General features: G+C 35.5%; 1 protein-coding gene and 1 pseudogene across 2 annotated transcripts; both read left to right on the plus strand.

Moving 5' to 3' along the window:
• The first annotated feature begins 4,370 nt into the window (after window positions 1-4,370).
• On the plus strand, window positions 4,371-7,223 carry LOC149511361 (tonoplast dicarboxylate transporter-like). The gene is made up of 6 exons (XM_089755181.1): window positions 4,371-4,843; window positions 5,416-5,893; window positions 5,979-6,022; window positions 6,109-6,204; window positions 6,309-6,822; window positions 6,902-7,223. Exons 1-6 carry the CDS (start codon window positions 4,421-4,423, stop codon window positions 6,937-6,939), a joined length of 1,593 nt encoding a protein of 530 aa, XP_089611307.1. The 5' UTR covers window positions 4,371-4,420; the 3' UTR covers window positions 6,940-7,223.
• Window positions 7,224-11,591: 4,368 nt separating this feature from the next.
• Window positions 11,592-12,207, plus strand: LOC149511362 (cysteine proteinase inhibitor 5 pseudogene; annotated as a pseudogene). Its single transcript, XR_016334236.1, has one exon. The product of XR_016334236.1 is annotated as a cysteine proteinase inhibitor 5 pseudogene (transcript).
• Window positions 12,208-18,423: the final 6,216 nt, after the last annotated feature.

The raw sequence follows: 18,423 nt of genomic DNA on the forward strand, positions 1-18,423 counted from the left end.
TTGATTTTTTTAATTTGATAGTTTTTAAAGAAAAAATATTAGTGCTTGTGTCGATGTCACACTCAAATTTGATTTGATTTTATTTTATTTTTTTCATCCTTTCATTTTTTAATTTTTTAAAATATATTATATAAATTTTCAAGAATTCATCATTGCAAATATCGCGTGGTAACTCAACTTTTTTTTTCTTTTTTTCTTTTCGTGTTTTCATCTTTCATCTTTTCTTTTTTCCTTTTTTTTCTTTTCTTCTTTTTTTTTTAAATAAGATAATTTTTTGAAAAAAAAATAAACGAATGTATACACGGGACATCCAATTTTTTATTATTTTTATTTTTTAATTAATCAAATTATTATTTAATACCTTAATTTAAAATTTTAATGTTTTAAACTTAATTAATATTTTTATAAGATACGATATTGAGGCGAAAGCATATTTATGGTGTTTTGTCCAAACTCATTTCGTGATATATTTATAAAAAAATATATTTTATTATTAACTTAATTCTTTATGTATATATATGTGTGTATATTATATTAGGAAAATTATTATTTAGTACTTTATGAGTTCTCTGTGGTATATTCTATGAACTTTTTTTCATTGTCTTTTCCTTTTATTTTCTTTTTATAATTTCTTTCGTTTTATATTTTTATTTTGTAATTAGATAAATTTTGTGATAATAGGATGTTAATTTAGGTATCCATGTGTCAACTTTATTTGAATTTTTTCTTTTCATGTTTTAATTAAATAAATTTCTTCAAAATGAAGTATATAGAGATGACAAAACAAAAAAAATTAACCTGTTATGTTTTTATTTGATAAAAAATTAATATTTAATATATTTCGATCCATTTTAATTTGATATGAGCGTTTTTATAAAAATTGATATCAAATCAAGTCGGGTGTTTCTTATAAGAAAGCGAGGACGAATAAAAAATAGACTTAGGGTGCTCTACCCCAAGTCACTTCATGGTATATTTTTGTATCTCTTTAATTTTATCTAAATTTTACAAGAAAATAATGTTAATTAAGGTGCTATGTAGCATCCCCATTTATTTATTTCCTTTCATTTTTTTATTTATTAATTAGATCGATTTCACAATAAAACGACTTGATCAATAAAGATGTCAAAATAATCAGCATCAAATATATTTATATTCGTCTCAATTTAATATAAACAATTTTATAAAAAATTAATATTAAATCATTTCGGTATTACCAATTTTAATACTCTATGTGTCACCCTCATTTGATTTTTTTATACTTGTTGTCTTTTTTTAAATTAAATAAATTAAAAAAAAACTAATAAATATAAATAAGAAAATAAAAAATTTTTGACCCACGACGACATACGAGTGGTCACACCTAATGAAGAGTAAAAAGTGGTAATAAAGCAAGAAACAAACACCTCTTTCACAATTTATTTGATGTCGTTGGCTCATTGCTATGCATACAGTGGAACAATGTTTTTTAAGTTGTTAAGTTTCTACATATTATTTGCATAAAAAAAGTCTTTTAAACCTTTAAAACTCTTAATAAAATAAAGTTTTTGGTAAATCCAATAAAATTAGAAGTTCGATAAAATAGAACCAAAATGCCAGTATTCAAATTTGACATCCTAAATCCTCCTTAAGTTCACAAGCTTTTTTCTCCAAGTTTAAATTCCCTTCCAGCTTTATTGAAAAGCAGAATAAAAGATTTAAGAGCCAACTCTTCTGTTTTTTTCATCCATCAACATCAAGGGCATCGAACTTGGTTCGATTGGGCTATCGTGAACCTGCAGTAGAATTTAACCAACTCTAGATGGGGTAAAACTGTAAGCAAGCGGACAACAATCTAGACAACTTTCTTTTTTTCTGAGAGCAATGAAATAACCTTAAGCTTAAAAAAAAATGCAGATAATGGTCTTTGACAGGATCAAAAGAACATGCACATACGGTGATGACAGAAATAACAATTATTCATTAGACATTTAAAACGTTTGAATAAATAATTCATTGTACTTGAGTACTGTTCCGGCTGCCTTTCTTGAAAAAATTTTCATTTAGGAGAAATCTACACGTCATGCTTTATCTTTCTAGATAAAGTTAAAGACCTTATAGTATACATATAAAAGTATTTACGATTTTATTTTCTATAAGCAATACAGCCGCCTTGTCCCTTGGATCATTCAAAACTCTCGCACTGAGTCGTTCCCGTTCAGTTTGCTGAAGCTGACATTGTTGTGATTGACTTTTGCAACCTTACTGTCCTCCGACCTCGACCGCGGAATTTTTGCTGCCAATGAATATGAGAAAAATGAAAACAACATGAATTTTATATGTATCTTATGGCCTTTGATTCAATTAAACCTGAAATGCTAAGGCTTTGAAATTTTAAACATGTTCAAAAGTGGTGACTTGTATATATAACAATTAACAAACTTATATCAACAAATTGTTAGTTCAATCGATTAAGGTCATCCTCTTCGACGAAAAAATTTTGGATTTGAGTCCTGTCGATGATCATTTGTTAGGATCATCTCGAATGCACGACCTGCAGTCACCTGTCTTAAGCTGTCGGTACATTTTACCTGGATTTGAGAGATTGAACAACCTATCTACCTTCGAATTTTTTTAGCTAAAAAAAAATTAACAAACTTATAACCCTCAGTTTACAAGATTAATCAAATTGAAAGATAATCATGCTATTGTATGTTTTAAACCATCTATAATTCATCTTTTCTTGAACCCTGTCTACTGTTTGATTGATCTCAGGCTTTGAGTTATTGGGGATTCTATCAAACGTGCCATGTGCAAAAAGTTAGGTAAGTTATAATGAAATGTTGGGGGATATCACTTTCATTCAAACCTCTCTTCAGGAGGACTACTAGGGGGACCATGTATGCCTCGGCTGCATTATTAGAATAACGCCTACTTCATCCACCACCTGGTCCACACACGTCTTTCTCTTCATTAACTTTGCGAATTTCTCAGGTAAGCCTGTACCAGGTAGAACATTATTGCAGTTGGGTGCGTCCCAAAGGCTTTGGAAGTTTGTCACTGATTGACAATTATTGCATCCGGTTGATTGGTCCAGGGAACAGTATACTGTTCTCTCCTCAACTGTACTGTCTTTACATGGCGAGAATTATTTTCAGCTTCTTCTTTAACCCTTTTATTTGGGCTGTTAAGGTCTCCACATTAAAGATTAATTGGTCTTCTTCTGTTTTGAGTTTTGACCATTGTCATGGCCGAAATGGCTAAATTCAATATTGTGCACGTGGAAAAAAACCCTAACAGGATGGATGGATTCTTCTTTATAAATTAATTCAACAAAAAAAAAATCGTAACACGAAAACATCCACAATCCACGTGATCATATCCGGGGTTTTGTTACTTGACTAATTAAAAGGCTTCACTGTTGCAGAATCAGACTTTTGAAGTCTCCTCAATTTTTCTACCATGAATAGTTTTTTTTTTCGTTCTCAAGGAAAGCACCCGATGTGGAGTGCAGTTTGACCATTATCCAGAACAAAATATTTGGATTTTTGAAAAGTTTCATGAAGAATCTGGTTCGTAATAAGGAATTCTCTATATTTTTGGGTTCTATGCAACAAGCAGAGAAAGGAAGGCTACTGTTGTATCAAGTCTTCTGTCCGCCTCTCTCTCTCTTTTTTTGGGGTGGGGGGGGGGGGGGGGGGGGGCTTATTTCTGAGAAACATATAGGACTTAACCTCTAATAAAAACCCAAATGGTATCACAGTTCTATTAGAGTCTAAGAAATCTCCCAAAGAGATAGCTACAAATCATGTTTACATGTCAGCTTAATCTTTATCATGTAAATTTAAAAATTGCCACTTGTAGAACAGAGAGAGACACACGACTTTCAAGTCCACAAAACATTGTTCAACTTACCAACCAAAATGGCAAAAAATGTTAACGTCTGTCTGACCTGGGGCTCTTGATTTCTTTATCCCTTTTGCTTACCGAAAACTAGCAGCATCGTCACATATCCTCCCAAAGGTTTATCATTGCAATATTTTTGACATTTTCAAAATTTTGCATTATATAATAATCAATCACGCGGGATTAATCTACAACCTTAACATATATGGTATGGCCAAGGTAACTTGTGGAATAAAGATATCCACGTGGTTTTGTTGATGACCTATTGGCCTGACCCATCCAACACTTTTCTTGGTATATAAAAAAAAACAAAGTCTCAATCGGTAGCTTGATTACTTCATTAATTAGCTATCTATCCCATACTAATTAACATTGATTAGCTATATTCCAAAATTAACAAGAGAGAAAAAAGCAAATTTGTCTACAACTTCCCCCTATCCCAAGTTTCAGATATAAAAACAAGCCTTTTTTGAGCCTCCATTTCCACCTCTCCTAATTCATTGCCATTCTTAAGCAAATCCATCTTGCCAGCAAAATGGCCTCCGATCACAATTCCGATGATCCAAAAAGCCCACTTCTCCCAGTCAATGATCCAATCCAACCATTATCAAGCTCACCGTTTTCTCTCAAATCCTTAGTTACAGTTAAAAATTTCTACGTCCTTTTAGGACCCCTTTTGTGTGCCATTATATGTCTCTGTGTCAAGTTTGATGGCCCTGTTACTAGCCGAAACATGTTAGCGGTTCTGGCGTGGGTGTTTGCTTGGTGGCTCACTGACGCTGTGCCGATGCCAGTTACCTCCATAGCACCTCTCTTTCTGTTTCCTCTCTTTGGAATTGCTTCTGCTGATACTGTTGCCCATTCTTATATGGATGATGTGATTACTCTTGTTCTGGGTAGCTTCATACTTGTTCTTGCTGTTGAGCGCTATAACATTCATAGAAGATTGGCGTTAAATGTAAGTTAGCCTTATCAATTTATTAGTTTAAGTATATTTTTCTTTTACAAATTGATTAATTGTTGTTAAAAATTTGCATAGCTGTAAACCTTAGAATTCCTCAACTCGTCTTTTGGCTTTTAACGTTTATAGCAGTTTCTTTGCGTCCGGGCTTCAAAATAAATAAAATTAGGCATTTTTTGCTGCCTCAATGCCCAACAGTACCATTTCAACATTTTTCTTTCAGAAGTCAAAACTAAAAAAGTTTTGCTTTTTGTTCAGATATCAAAGCTCCATGTTTGGTATAATGCCTTGGGATCTTATAGACATGGATTTTGCATAATTTCAAACGAAGCTTCAGTTTTTGAGTTCAAAGTGGAAAAGTTAAGAGATTGTGAATTATTTGAGGAATCAAAAGAAATATCTTTTGCTGGTTACTGGTGTACTATTTGTGAAAGCAAGCAAATTTTTATATAAAAAAAAAAAGACAAGAAATATTTTCTTCTTGGTATCAAGATGATCGTAGAACTACAGAACATGTTGGTGAATTATTTGAATGGACATTGCTCAACTATTGCATGTATGTCACACAGATCACTTTGCGGTTCTGTGGGGATCCAGTGAATCCACCTCTCCTCCTGCTCGGCATCTGTGCCACTACGGCCTTCGTCAGCATGTGGATGCACAATGTGGCATGTGCAGTGATGATGATGCCAGTGGCGACTGGGATCCTACAGCGCCTCCCCCTGGGCCCCGACCAATCCACCCCTGTTCGCAACTTCTGTCGTGCTGTTGTTCTTGGGGTCACGTACGCCGCTCCAATAGGGGGGATGAGCACCCTCACCGGGACAGGTGTCAACTTGATATTGGTGGCCATGTGGAAGAGTTCCTTCCGAGATGCTAAGACGATCGGTTTCAACACATGGTTCTTCTTCGGTTTTCCCTTGGCTTTGTTGATTTTCATCGCTTTGTGGGCCATACTCTGTCTGTTGTATTTATCGAGGGGCTCTAGCCAGGCCCTCGCTGCCTACTTGGACAAAGCCCACCTCAAGAGAGAACTGGAAATGTTAGGTAGGGAGCCCTGCTGATTTTTACCCTCCCTTTTATACTTTCTTTAGGCTAATCCAAGTTTTTATTTGGTGCGACTTGTGAGCAGGTCCAATGGCTTTTGCTGAGAAGATGATTTTAGCTGTGTTCGGGGTTCGTCCTTAAGTACTTTGTTTTCTCTAAATATTGAAGTGTCTGTTCCCAATGTCTTTAAATTAATAAGAGAAAGCTAAATGCAGATGATGATAGCTTTGTGGATGACCAGAAGCATAACAGAAGACATTCCGGGATGGGGAGCTCTCTTCAATGGGCGTGCAGGCGATGGAACTGTCAGTGTGAGTAATATAAAGTTTAAAAGGGAAAAAAATGAGAGACTTGCTATGATAAGAAAATTTTGTTTGGTCAAATATGATGTGGTTAAGTATAATAAACCATGCAGGTTATGATGGCCACCCTTTTGTTCGTAATTCCAAACAAGAGGCAAAAGGGGGAGAAATTGATGGACTGGAACGAATGCAAGAAGCTGCCATGGAACATCATCTTGTTACTAGGGGCTGGTTTTGCCATAGCTGATGGCGTCCAGTCTAGTGGGCTTGCTAATGTGTTATCAAAAACTTTAGATTTCTTGGAACAGGCTCCATATTTAGCTATTGCCCCTGCAGTCTGTTTAATTAGTGCCATAATTACTGAATTCATTACATCAAATGATGCTACCGCAACCCTCTTGCTTCCACTTCTGATTCAAATGGCAAAACCCATGCATGTCCACCCACTACTACTTATGATTCCCGGAGCAGTTGGATCACAATTCGCCTTTATGCTTCCAACTGGGACTCCTTCAAATATTGTTGGATTCACTACAGGGCATATTGATATCTCACAAATGCTCAGGACAGGACTGCCGCTTAAGATTGCTGGCACGGCAATTTTATCCATCCTAATGCCTACGTTAGGTAAACTATCCTTTCTCATTCCATTTGACAGTTTCTTTATGAATGTGAAAAATAATATTCGGAATTTTTGCGATGGCAGGTGCTTATGTTTTTCGAACAAATGAAGTAGTTCAATAGCTGCAAGGCAAAATGCGATACATCGCACTGTTTATTACCTAAATATAGTAAATTTCATTGAGACAAGATGCATAGGTCCAGCACGAGTTCTGCACCACCTCGAGATGAAGTTACGTTTTATTGGCTTGGCTTTGTAAGTTGTAACAAAGTGAGCGATCACAAGAGGTGCGGGGAGAAGTCTTGAATCTCTTCTTTTCCCCAGTACTTACGCTCCTCGTTTTGCTGCTTTTGTATTTCATTTGTTTTCCATTTTCTATAGTAAATATTTGTGCATTTCGTGATAACTACCCTGAATTGTGTTGACCGAAAATGGCCTGGTGAGAAGAAAACTAATAAAACTTCAGGCGCATCGAGCATGCAAACTACCAACAAAGCAAAACAGTCAAGTTGAAAAACTTTACCTCATAAGCAGTCAAGTTGAAAAACTATACCTCATATCACATACGTCAAAACTCAAACCAAGATTTCATTCAAAACAGAAGAAAATTTCATCGTAACTGACAAGCATATCAACTAAAAAAATCAAAAACGGAACCAGTTATTAGTCCTGAGCAGTATGCAAACTGTTACAACATTTAAGTTAGAAAACTTAACTCATTAAACACAAAAAATATAGTCACGATTAATATTTTTTTTATATGTGATTATCTACTTATGTGAATATATCTTTTTTAAGATTATCTTAAGCCTAAACTAAATATTCTTAAAAAAAAAAGATTCTAATTAGAACCAAATTCAAAAGTTAACTACGTGCAAAAATAGTTTTAATACCTTATTACGTCTAAATTGATATCAAATTAATCATATGTTATTTTATCTAAATCTTATCAAAGATGATTTTTATATCATACAAATCATGCAAAAATAAAAATCAGAATATCAAGCAACTATATAAAATTCATACCAAAATCATGCAATAAATATAAAATCATACTATAATCATTTCAAAAATATCATGATAAATCATACAAGAACATGTAAAAATATCATGCAAATATTTAATAAATTATGCAAGCGAATTAAAATCATGCAAAATATCATGTAGATATATTAATACTTATGAAAATATATTAATAATCATGTAATTAAATAATTAATCATTCAATTAATAATATAATCATGCAAAGTATGCAATTAAATTATAAATAATGCAAGCAAATTAAATTCATGCAAATATATTAATCATATTAATAATCATACAAATTAATAGTCATGGAAATAAATTAATAATCATATAAATTAATAAATAATCAATTCATGCAAAAATACTGTCCATGCAAAAACATACAAAAATAAGTAACATGCAAAAAAAAAGCTAAATAAAAATAGCATGCAAGTAAATTACAAAATCTTATCAACTTTTTTTTATTTCTTTTTCTCATCACTTTTAATTCAATCACCCAATTAATTAATAAATAATAAAAATAGAAAATAAAATAAAGCAAAAAAAAATAGAAATCAAAATCAAAATTGAAAAAAAAAAAAAAGCCAAATCATGCTATTCTAATTGAAGCTTAGCGGGTCAATGTTCGGATCCCACGCAGGTCAATAAGTCTAAGTGTGAGTCCTGTTCTTCAAAAACTGTGTCGTTGGTATAAAAGCCCAAAAAACTTTCTTTTCCTTGGAATGCCTCTGTTTTTTCTCTCTCTACCGAAAGCTTCTCTTCCTTCTCTTTACATTTGCAGTCAGAAAATTCAATGACTTCAAAGACAAACCAAGTGTTAGAAAATTCAACTGATTATCAAAAAATTCAAGAAAAATCCAATAAATTTCCTTCGAAACCCAAGAAACCAAGAATACTAAACTCAGAAATCAAATGAAATTCCAAAAAATTTCTAGCAACCCAAAAGTTAAAATCAAACACCAAAAAATCCTAAAAGGCTTTCAAGAACACTCGAGAATTCTCAGAATTTAAATCAAAACCCAACCACTCGAAAATTGAAACTCGAGAACCCAAAAAAAACCAAAACTCAGAAAATAATTTTTCAAAGCAAATTCCTAAAGCAGAAAAGTTGAACCAATAACCAAAAACGCAGAATACTTTTTAAAAGCTTTGATTGCTGTGATTTCTTTTTGCCTTTGATTATCGATTGCTTATCCTTTAGCTCACAGATTGAAGCTTTTTATATAGTTATAATACCTTTCAGTTTGCAAAACGTTAAATTCCACTGAAACTATAAAAATTTTTCTAAAATTCAATTCTGTATAATCTTCTCTTTTCTCTTTTTCACTCAATTAAGCTCCAAATCTTTCAAAATTTCCAAAATCTGAAATTGGATCTTAAGTCAGACGAATCCAAGATTTTCAGAAATTTTAATTCTCACGTTTTTCCTTCAGTTTTTTTTAATTTCTTGTTTTACTTTTGACAAAAACAAGAATGAACAAAATTAAAATTCAAATAAAAACTAAAAATTTAAATTCAAATTCAAATCAACTAAGACTAAATTTATATCAAAACCCAAAAATTTTTTATTTGAACTTTTAACTCAAAATTTTTACATTAAAACCGAATTCACAATGAAAATCCATTTCAATCTCGGAAAAATTTCCTAAACAAAAATGGGATGTCTTGATCTCAGATCGAATCCAAGCATTCCTGTTAGGGGCTTCTCATTTGTCATGTTAATAATGCATTCAGAGTTGCAGTAATACCACATGTGCTGCTGAGTGGTTCAGCATCTGTTTGCCATGACTTCTAATCTACTGCGTCGCGAGTGATTAATTGCCCTGTGCCAAACAAGTCAGCATCTTATCTCACTTGGACCCAATTTATTTAGGGTCACAGACTCAGTAATAGATTTAGAGCAAATGGGTTGGTCCCGTAAGTATTTTTGAAACCATCTATTTCAGTTATGGGCCAATTCTTTGAAACGAAATTGTTGGGCGTATGCAAAACCCAGTCTAAGGGACAATTCCTGGTTCTGGTTTTTATAGCCACTGTGTCTGCAACTACATTAGCCTCTCTAAACACTTTGTTAAATCTAAATTCTTGCAAATGGGCAGTCATGCCTCAAATATCCTCCTCAATTGCATTAGTTTCCCAGCATTTGAACAAAACTGGCTTTCTCAGTCTTCTGATGAGCTCCAAATTATTATATTCTATAACAACCCATGGCCAGCCTATCGTCCTTGTTAACTCGCAAGCCAATCGAGCTGCCATAGCCTCTGCCGCCCCAATTGATCCCACATGAATGAGTGTGTTAACTCCAATCAACAAACCATTGGCATCTCTGAATATAACAACAATCCCAGCCTTAAAAGAACTTTTCTTTAACCCATGGAATTATTTTATGTGAAATAGTTAAACGATAGATGTTAGTAGTACTTCAATATAAGATAAGCCGTAGGTCTCAATGTATTAAACAAAATGAAAAAAAAAATTGTAATGATAAAATTTTGTTTCATTGTACTTTAATATTTACTTTTAATGTTCTAAAATATTGCTTTATGGAGAAGCAACAGGAAATAAAAAATTTCATTAATTTTAAATGCACAAATATTAAAATATAATATCAATTCTAACGTAACAAATAATTTTATTTGATTTTATGCACTTTTCTTTTCCAATGTTCATACCCTCATCTTCCGATCCTCAATTAAAATTTAAAATCATATAATACTCATTTTGGGCCAAATGCCAACCACCCATCCACTTTCCTTTCTTTCTTTTAAGTTGGGGTACAGCTAATTTTTTCTTTCAAGTCGGGGTTTAGTTAGATCAGTGATTTGCATATTAATATTATGTAAAATATTAAAATTTATATATTTATATTATATTTTATATAAAAATTATGTATTATAATTTATATCATAAAAAATATAAAATATAAAATTTTTTATTTTATTAAATTTATATATAATAATAATTATAATTTTAAAATATATTATTTTTAAATCATATTTTTATTATATTATTATATTATATTTAAATTATTAGATTTAGATACAACCAAAGCACTGTATTACAATCACGTAAAATACGATTTGTTTCGTTTATTGAATTTTATGATTTTACTTTATAAAAAATTTTAAAAATTAAAATTAAAATTTATATTTATATCTCAAAATCAACTTTGATTTACAATCACGTAGGCTTCCGGTGGTTCTTCTTTATTACCACAACCAGCCACTCATCATCAGCCATACTCACATGCTGGGTGGTGGGACCTAGCCATTGCCTTCCATCTTACTCCCTTCCTTAATCAGTAAACACTACCATACAGACTACATTCCCAAAATCTTCCTAGACTGTCACTACGGGCCCACACCCTCCGTTCACGTCACGTGTTTATCGCCCTCTTGGTCATAATCTAAAGGCTTCGCAATCGTAATTCATGTCGGTGGGCGCCAGTGTTGGGCTTCGCCGCGTTAACTTAAGGGGCAATCCAATCATCATATTTTAAATATACGTTTGGATTTCAGATTAGGTATGATTAAATTGATCGCGATTGAATATAAATATTAATTTTAATAAAATTCATCTAATAAAAATTTTATACTAAAATTTTTAATTGTAAATATAATAATTTATATATTTTTAATTATAATTATAATAATTTTTATTATTATTTTTACTAAAATCAACTTTACAGTTCGTTCAAATGGAGGCTAAAACTCACATCAGCCCCGGTATTGCCCGTTTACCGTGTACTTCACATTCGCGGATACAGCTATAAATTCCAATTCCAAAACCTAAAGCTAAAACAACCGAAGAGTCAAAGACCGCGACGCCAACGCCCAAAGAAGAGACCTGAGATTTGAGAAGAAAAGCAACGGTTACAAACTTGCAATGCAGCAAAATTTGCGTGTCCTAGTCCTCTTGCTGTCCTTCCTTTTCCTTCCTCTGATATTCTCCGACGCTAGGAACGATGATGCTCTCGTTGGAGGATGGACACCGATACAGAACATCAAGGACCCGCACGTGACCGAGATCGCCGAATACGCCGTAGCTGAGTATAACAAGCAGTCAAAGGCAAGTTTAAAATTGAAGAAGGTGGTCAAAGGCGAAACGCAGACGGTTTCGGGGATTAACTATCGGCTGGTTTTGAAGGTGACGGATGGCGCCACCACTAAGGCATACCAGGCTGTCGTGTGGGAGAAGGCATGGCAGAATTTCAGGAAGCTTACCTCCTTTAACCCTGTCAAGGGTTGATTTAATTTATAACCTAGGGAATTTATGATCATGTCATCACTCAACATGTCTGTTTATGTTCGGTATAAGACTGATTGGAGAATAAAATCTTAGTCATATGTGAGTTTGGGATGTTACTGGTTTCTAATTTTGAGATTCAGAGTTTGCTTTCCTCTTCTTTTTTTTTTTTTTAATCTTTTTCGTTTGTCAGATAATGCTAGTATAAACTATAAATGTTTGGTATATGTGAAGTTTCAAATATATTTAAAATTTTTTTGAGAGATCTACGAAATAAAGAAACTGTTATTCTATATTAGCTAAAGTTCATCTTCTATCAATTTCATAGATCGCGGATAACTTTTTTTTTTTTAAAGAAAATATTCATCATTAATTTATTGAAAGAAAACTCAGAATCTATCTGTACGAGGGGTACAATAAAGCTTAAACACTTGCCGAACCAAATCTGCCTAGTAGTGCTTCTAAGTCCATGTTTGGCTGAGCTACGAGCTACCATGTTCCTTGATTTTGGTGCATACCTAATATCCCCTGCATCTATGCAAGCCAACTTTCCTCTCCCTTCTTCAATAATATTTCCAATTGGTGACAAGTCGAGCACTTTTGCTTTCAGTTTCTTCACCACAGTGAGGCTGTCATCCTCCAATACAATCCTCCGACATCCCATTTCCATAGCAAAGGGTAGTGCTTCACAAGCCGTCCTTGCTTCTACCTGGAATGCATCAGTAACAAACATTAGCTTACGAGCAGTGGCATCTAGCATTGCTCCCTCATGATCTCGAATGACAACTCCAATCCCCCCGATCCCATGTTGATTTTCAAAAGCCCCATCAAAATCAAATTTCACCTTTTCTTGTTCTGGCGATTCCTAGCCACTCGTCAATGTGGAGGTCCCTTCTTGCTTTAGTTGGACAGAGTTGTATTCCCTTACGTAGTCTGTTATGTATCTTGACATAACTTTGTGTGTTCCTTTCTGGTTCACCAACTACCATTTTGTTACGTTCTCCCCATATGCACCATAACATAACCATAAAGATCTGTAATTGGTCATGTGCTATGGATTTGCAAATAGAATGAAACCATTCTTTCATCTCTGTCACATTACTCTCTGACCCTCTGTCAAAATACAGCATCCTCCATACTTCGTCTGCCTTCGGGCACCCTCTTAGAGCATGAATGGCCGTCTCCTGATCATTCCCACATCTTGGGCACATCACCCTAATGTCTACTCCTCTTCTTTGACGGTTTTCCTTGGTTGGTAGTATATTATGGTAGCTTCGCCAATACATGACTTTTATTTTGCTGGGCACTTATGCATTCCAGATCATTCTCCAGAAACTCTTCCTGGAATCCTCGAGTTGCTACCACCAGCGGTTGTTATCCTCATCATTGGTACACAGCAGTTTGTACCCACTCCTCACGGTATAAACTCCCTGGTTACCGAAATGCCACAATTACCTGTCAAGTGATACAAAGCCAATCACAGGGATTGCAAGAATGGCCTCAGCTTCAGCCTCTGTAAACGAACTTTGGATAGTCCTAATATTCCAACTCATTGTATGAGGGTCAATAAGGTCTATCACCTTGCTGATTGTGTCCGTGAGGTTGTTTTGTCCATAAGGCTTGAAGTGTCTCAAGGATGGAATCCACTTGTCATGCCTAGCCCGTATAGATTGTCCATTACCTACCATCCAATGTAATCCCCTTTGAACTAAGTTCCTAATCGTCCGCAGGCTTCTCCATGTAAGGAATGGGGTACCACCAAGCTTCGCCTCTACGTATTCGCAGCTTGGAAAGTACTTCGCTTTTAACACAAGTGTTAAAAGGTTGTCTGGCATCATTTGAAGCCTCCATCCCAGTTTTCCAAGCATGGCTTTATTAAAATTCTCCATTTCTCTGAAGCCCAAGCCACCTTTATCTTTAGGTAAACATATACATCTCCATTTAAGCCAGTATATTCCCTTAGTATCTCCCTTATTTTTCCATCAATATATGCTAATAATGCCATTGATTTCCTTTCACAGAGATTTCGGTAACAAGAAGCAACTCATCGCATAAGAAGGGATTGCCTGAAGGATAGACTTTATGAATATCTCCTTTCCACCATACGAAAGGCATCGATTTCCCTAAGCTTTTATCTTTCCCCTGACCTTGTCTTTAATATTCCGAAAAGCACTGGATCTTCCCCTGGCCACCAAAGTCGGTAGCTCAAGGTACTTCTCCGAGCTTGAGGTTGTTTGAATATCAAAAATGTTTTGGATTTCTTCTCTTAACAGATCCTGTGTATTTCTGCTGAAAAATAAGATCGATGATTTTTTGTCCAGAATCGTTTTCATAGACCTGTAGCATGTGCTTCACCTTTTCGCCCTCACTTCTATTTGCTTTTGCAAAGAGTAAGCTGTCATCAACGAAAAATAAATGACTAATCCTGGGACCCCTTTGACTAGCTTGGACGCCATGGATTAAACCATCCCTTTCTGCCTGAACAAGTAAAGCTGATAGCCCCTCACTGCAGATAAAGAATAGATATGGGGACAATGGGTCGCTCTGCCTAAGGCCTCTGCCTGTGCTGAACCTGTCCATAATTGACCCGTTCACAACAATAGAGTAAGATACAATTGATATACACCTCATACTAAGATAAGTCCATCTATCATGAAAGCCAAGTTTTTCCATTATAGCCCGCAAGAACTGTCATTCCACCCTGTTGTGCCTTATTCAAATCGAGCTTTAGGGCAAAAGAACCATTTCTATTTGATTTTCTATTTTTAAAGGTGTGCAATAATTCATAAGCCACTACTACATTATCCGAAATTAATCTCCCTGGGACAATGCACTTTGTGACAAACTAATACACTTAGGTAGAATCAGCTTTAACTTATTCGCTAACACTTCCGCAATAATTTTATACAATACATTACAGAGGCTGATAGGTCTAACCTGTGTAAGGTGTCTTGGTTTCTTTGTTTTCGGGATAAGAACGATATTAGTGTGGTTTACTAACTCTAAATCACCTTCTCCATACAGGAATTGTAAACAAAAACTAACAACATCCTTACCCACAACATTCTAGTATCTTTGATAGAACAGCGTAGGCATACCACCAAGACCCAGCGGCTTGGTTTGATGCACTTGTTTCAGGGCAGTAATAATCTCCTCCTTGAATTCCCCAATGAGATTATTATTCATCTTTATTGTGACACACTGCTTCACTGCTTTTACAATTTTTGCCACACTATTACATCCTTCGGACAGGAAGAGCCGTTCAAAATAGCTTGTTGTAATGTTGTATATCTTTTCCACATCATCGCACTAAATAAACTCACGGTATTATTTCTCCTTCTCTGCGTTGCCATAACGTTAAAAAAAGGCAGTATTACGATCACCATTTCTAAGCTATTCAACCCGCGATCTTTGGGCCTAGAACACCTCCTCCTTTTCCAGCAATTCATTGAGTTCCTGTTTGATTCCTCTGACATTTTGGATGCTATCCTCACTGACCGGTTCGCCCTCTGCCTTGTGTAACTTTCCCCTAAGCTCCTCACTAGATATTTGCATGACTTTGTATTTCACGCTATTCCACTCTCTCAACTTTTTAGCTGTTGCCTCCAATTTTTGTAACACCCCATCACGGACATCACGTGTTGTTCACATTCATAATCCTTAGCCCGTATGGCCTCAAAATGAAATCTATTCTTTCTTCTCCTGCCATGCATCTTCGGTTTATTTCCAATGGTATCAACAAGTATAGGCCTGTCATCTGAAACAGATGCCGTGAGATGAAACAAAGCAAATATTGGAAAATTTTCCCGCCAACCTGGATTAGCCACCTCTTTGTCGAGTTTCTCTCTCACGATGGAGTTGCTATCTTTACCTCTCTCCCATGTAAGCCAGTTGCCATGGAAACCAAGGTCATCAAGGTTGGTTTCTGTTAGTGCCTCTCTGAACTCCTCCATCTGTCTTTCGAGTCTAGTTCTCCCCCCAGATTTTTCATGTATCCACATTATCTCATTGAAATCACCCAAGCGTAACCACAATTTGTTGGTTTGTGTTGCAAGATTCCTTAATAAGTTCCTTGAACCGTCCCTTCTCTGCACCTCAGCAAACCCATAAAAACCAGTAAGACGCCATCGACCCTCATCCCCGTCTCCCTCTACTCTCATGTTAATATGATTATTTGAATAGCTTACAAGCCTCAAGTCAATCTTCTTCTCCCACAACATTGCCAAGCTGCCGCTTCTACCATTCGAACTCACCTCGAAGCTGTTTTCCATACCAAACTTTCGTCTTATTCTTTCTACTTTATTAACATGTAGTTTAGTCTCACTAAGGAACGCTACATGAGGTTCTTCTATTTTCGACAGTTGTCAAAGGGCACGAACTGCACGTGGGTTCCCAAGCCCACGACAGTTCCAACCTAGGCACTTCATAGTGACCGACAAGACTGGATACAAGTACCCGTGGCTGTGATGTTTCCTTCCATATTGAACCCCCCTTTATTTTTCTATTGTTTTTGCCAAGGTTCCTCACCCTCTCGCATCTTCTTTATGTCTGGTTTGGTCAAAACATTCTTTCTTTTCCCCAATGACACTATTTCACTTGGATTGGGATTGCCCGTTTTCTCGAGCCTGTTTTTTCCATTGTTCTTTACTTCCCACTCGCGCCTTTCTTTCCCCGTTGGATGGTTCATGTATGGCTGCACATTCCTATAGTACATTATTTACTTTCGTAGCACCCATCCCCACTGTGTTGTCGTGGGGCTCTAGAGATGTCCGACTCACACTACTCTCCCCTATCTCCATTTTTTTCGTATAGACTGGCCTAAAGTTTCAGCCCATATTACATGAATTCAGATTCAAAACATGGTTCAAATGACATGAATGGCAAGAGTCCTCTCCTTCATTGTCTGCAAGAATCACGGATGAATTAATTGCCAATATCCCCGTTGACTTTGCAGATTTGGATATCCCATCATCACACTTAGAGACCAACTAAACATTTATCGCCTGAAAATTCGGTGGCAGTTACCTGTAGTTTTGGGAAAGGTCGCAGTCCCTACGGTTTCCTGCTTTTCCTTCATCTATCGCCCACACCTTTTGCCACTTTTCCTCTCCCTCCGCCCTTTTAAACTTGCCCTTCATCCATATTGGCACTGGCACAAACCCTTTGCCCTGGTCTCTCATGTTGTACTTAAATTTCTGATATTCCTTTTCGTAGGGGATGCACATAGCCAATCACCATACTTTCTTTCCACCGTGATGTCTGATCCTCTTTTTTCATTCCCTCTACAAATCCAATTCAGTATGACCAAGCAGTCTACATGTATAGCAAAAGTTGGGGAGTCGTTCGTACTTTATATAACCCCATGTTACCCCTTTTGTCCTTGCTGCGAGAAGGTCACACATCTCCTGAGTGGTCTTCTGACATCAATCTCCACTTTAATTCTAAGGAAATTCCCCCAGCCCGAATAATCCTTGTTTATGTCTTGTCTTTCAGCGAACCAATCTTCTGGCCAATATACTTGGTTATCTCCTGGTTCAACCACTTCATTTGCAGATCGTATACACAGATCCAGAATGTCACTGCATTTAACTCGTATTTAGACTGCCTTAGGTTTCCATCATATTCACAGAACAATAAAAGGTGTTTGTTGAAGGATCATGGAGCCCCGTCTAGCACTCTTACTTTGTCTTTTGCAGATCCAATCTTAACCAAAAATAGATTTGTATCTAATGTGCTAATATGAAGTTCTTTCGCCAGTTTCTAAAAAATTTTGAGAGTGCTTAGCATTGTATCCTTATTAAAATGGGTACTGGTTAGAAGTTTCCCCATCAGCCACTTTCCCTCCTCTGCCAGATGCACATTATCAACTGCAATTTTCACTCTGTTTTCTTCCTCCACTGTCAACGAAAGACTATTCCAGACATCCTCTAGGTGTTGCGCCATTCAAACCCTTCTGACACTCACTCCACTATCAAACAACTCACCGACAATAAAACTATAAACTAAAAAACTCAAGAATTCCTCTTATAGAGAAATCTTGAAAAGAGAAACCCTAATGAGACTCCCATCCCGAATCATTTCAATGAGAAAAGGACGGTATCAAATATAATGTAAAAGAGTAGTTTATCGATTTTTTGAAGCCAAATCCAAAATGTAATTCAAAGGAAATGCAGTCATGTCCTGTCTATGAGCAAAGAAGGTGTATTTTCTCCTCCAATTAAAGTCAAAATTTATACTACTACATTTTTATATATTGAAGATATGAATTTGATTAAAAAAGAGGAGTCTCCGAATATGGGTGAGTAGAAATTAGTTTGAACAGATTTAATCGATTG

Source organism: Durio zibethinus, chromosome 26 (genome assembly GCF_047325235.1).
Source record: "Durio zibethinus cultivar Kanyao isolate XHJ-2024 chromosome 26, ASM4732523v1, whole genome shotgun sequence".
Taxonomy (NCBI): Eukaryota; Viridiplantae; Streptophyta; class Magnoliopsida; order Malvales; family Malvaceae; genus Durio; species Durio zibethinus.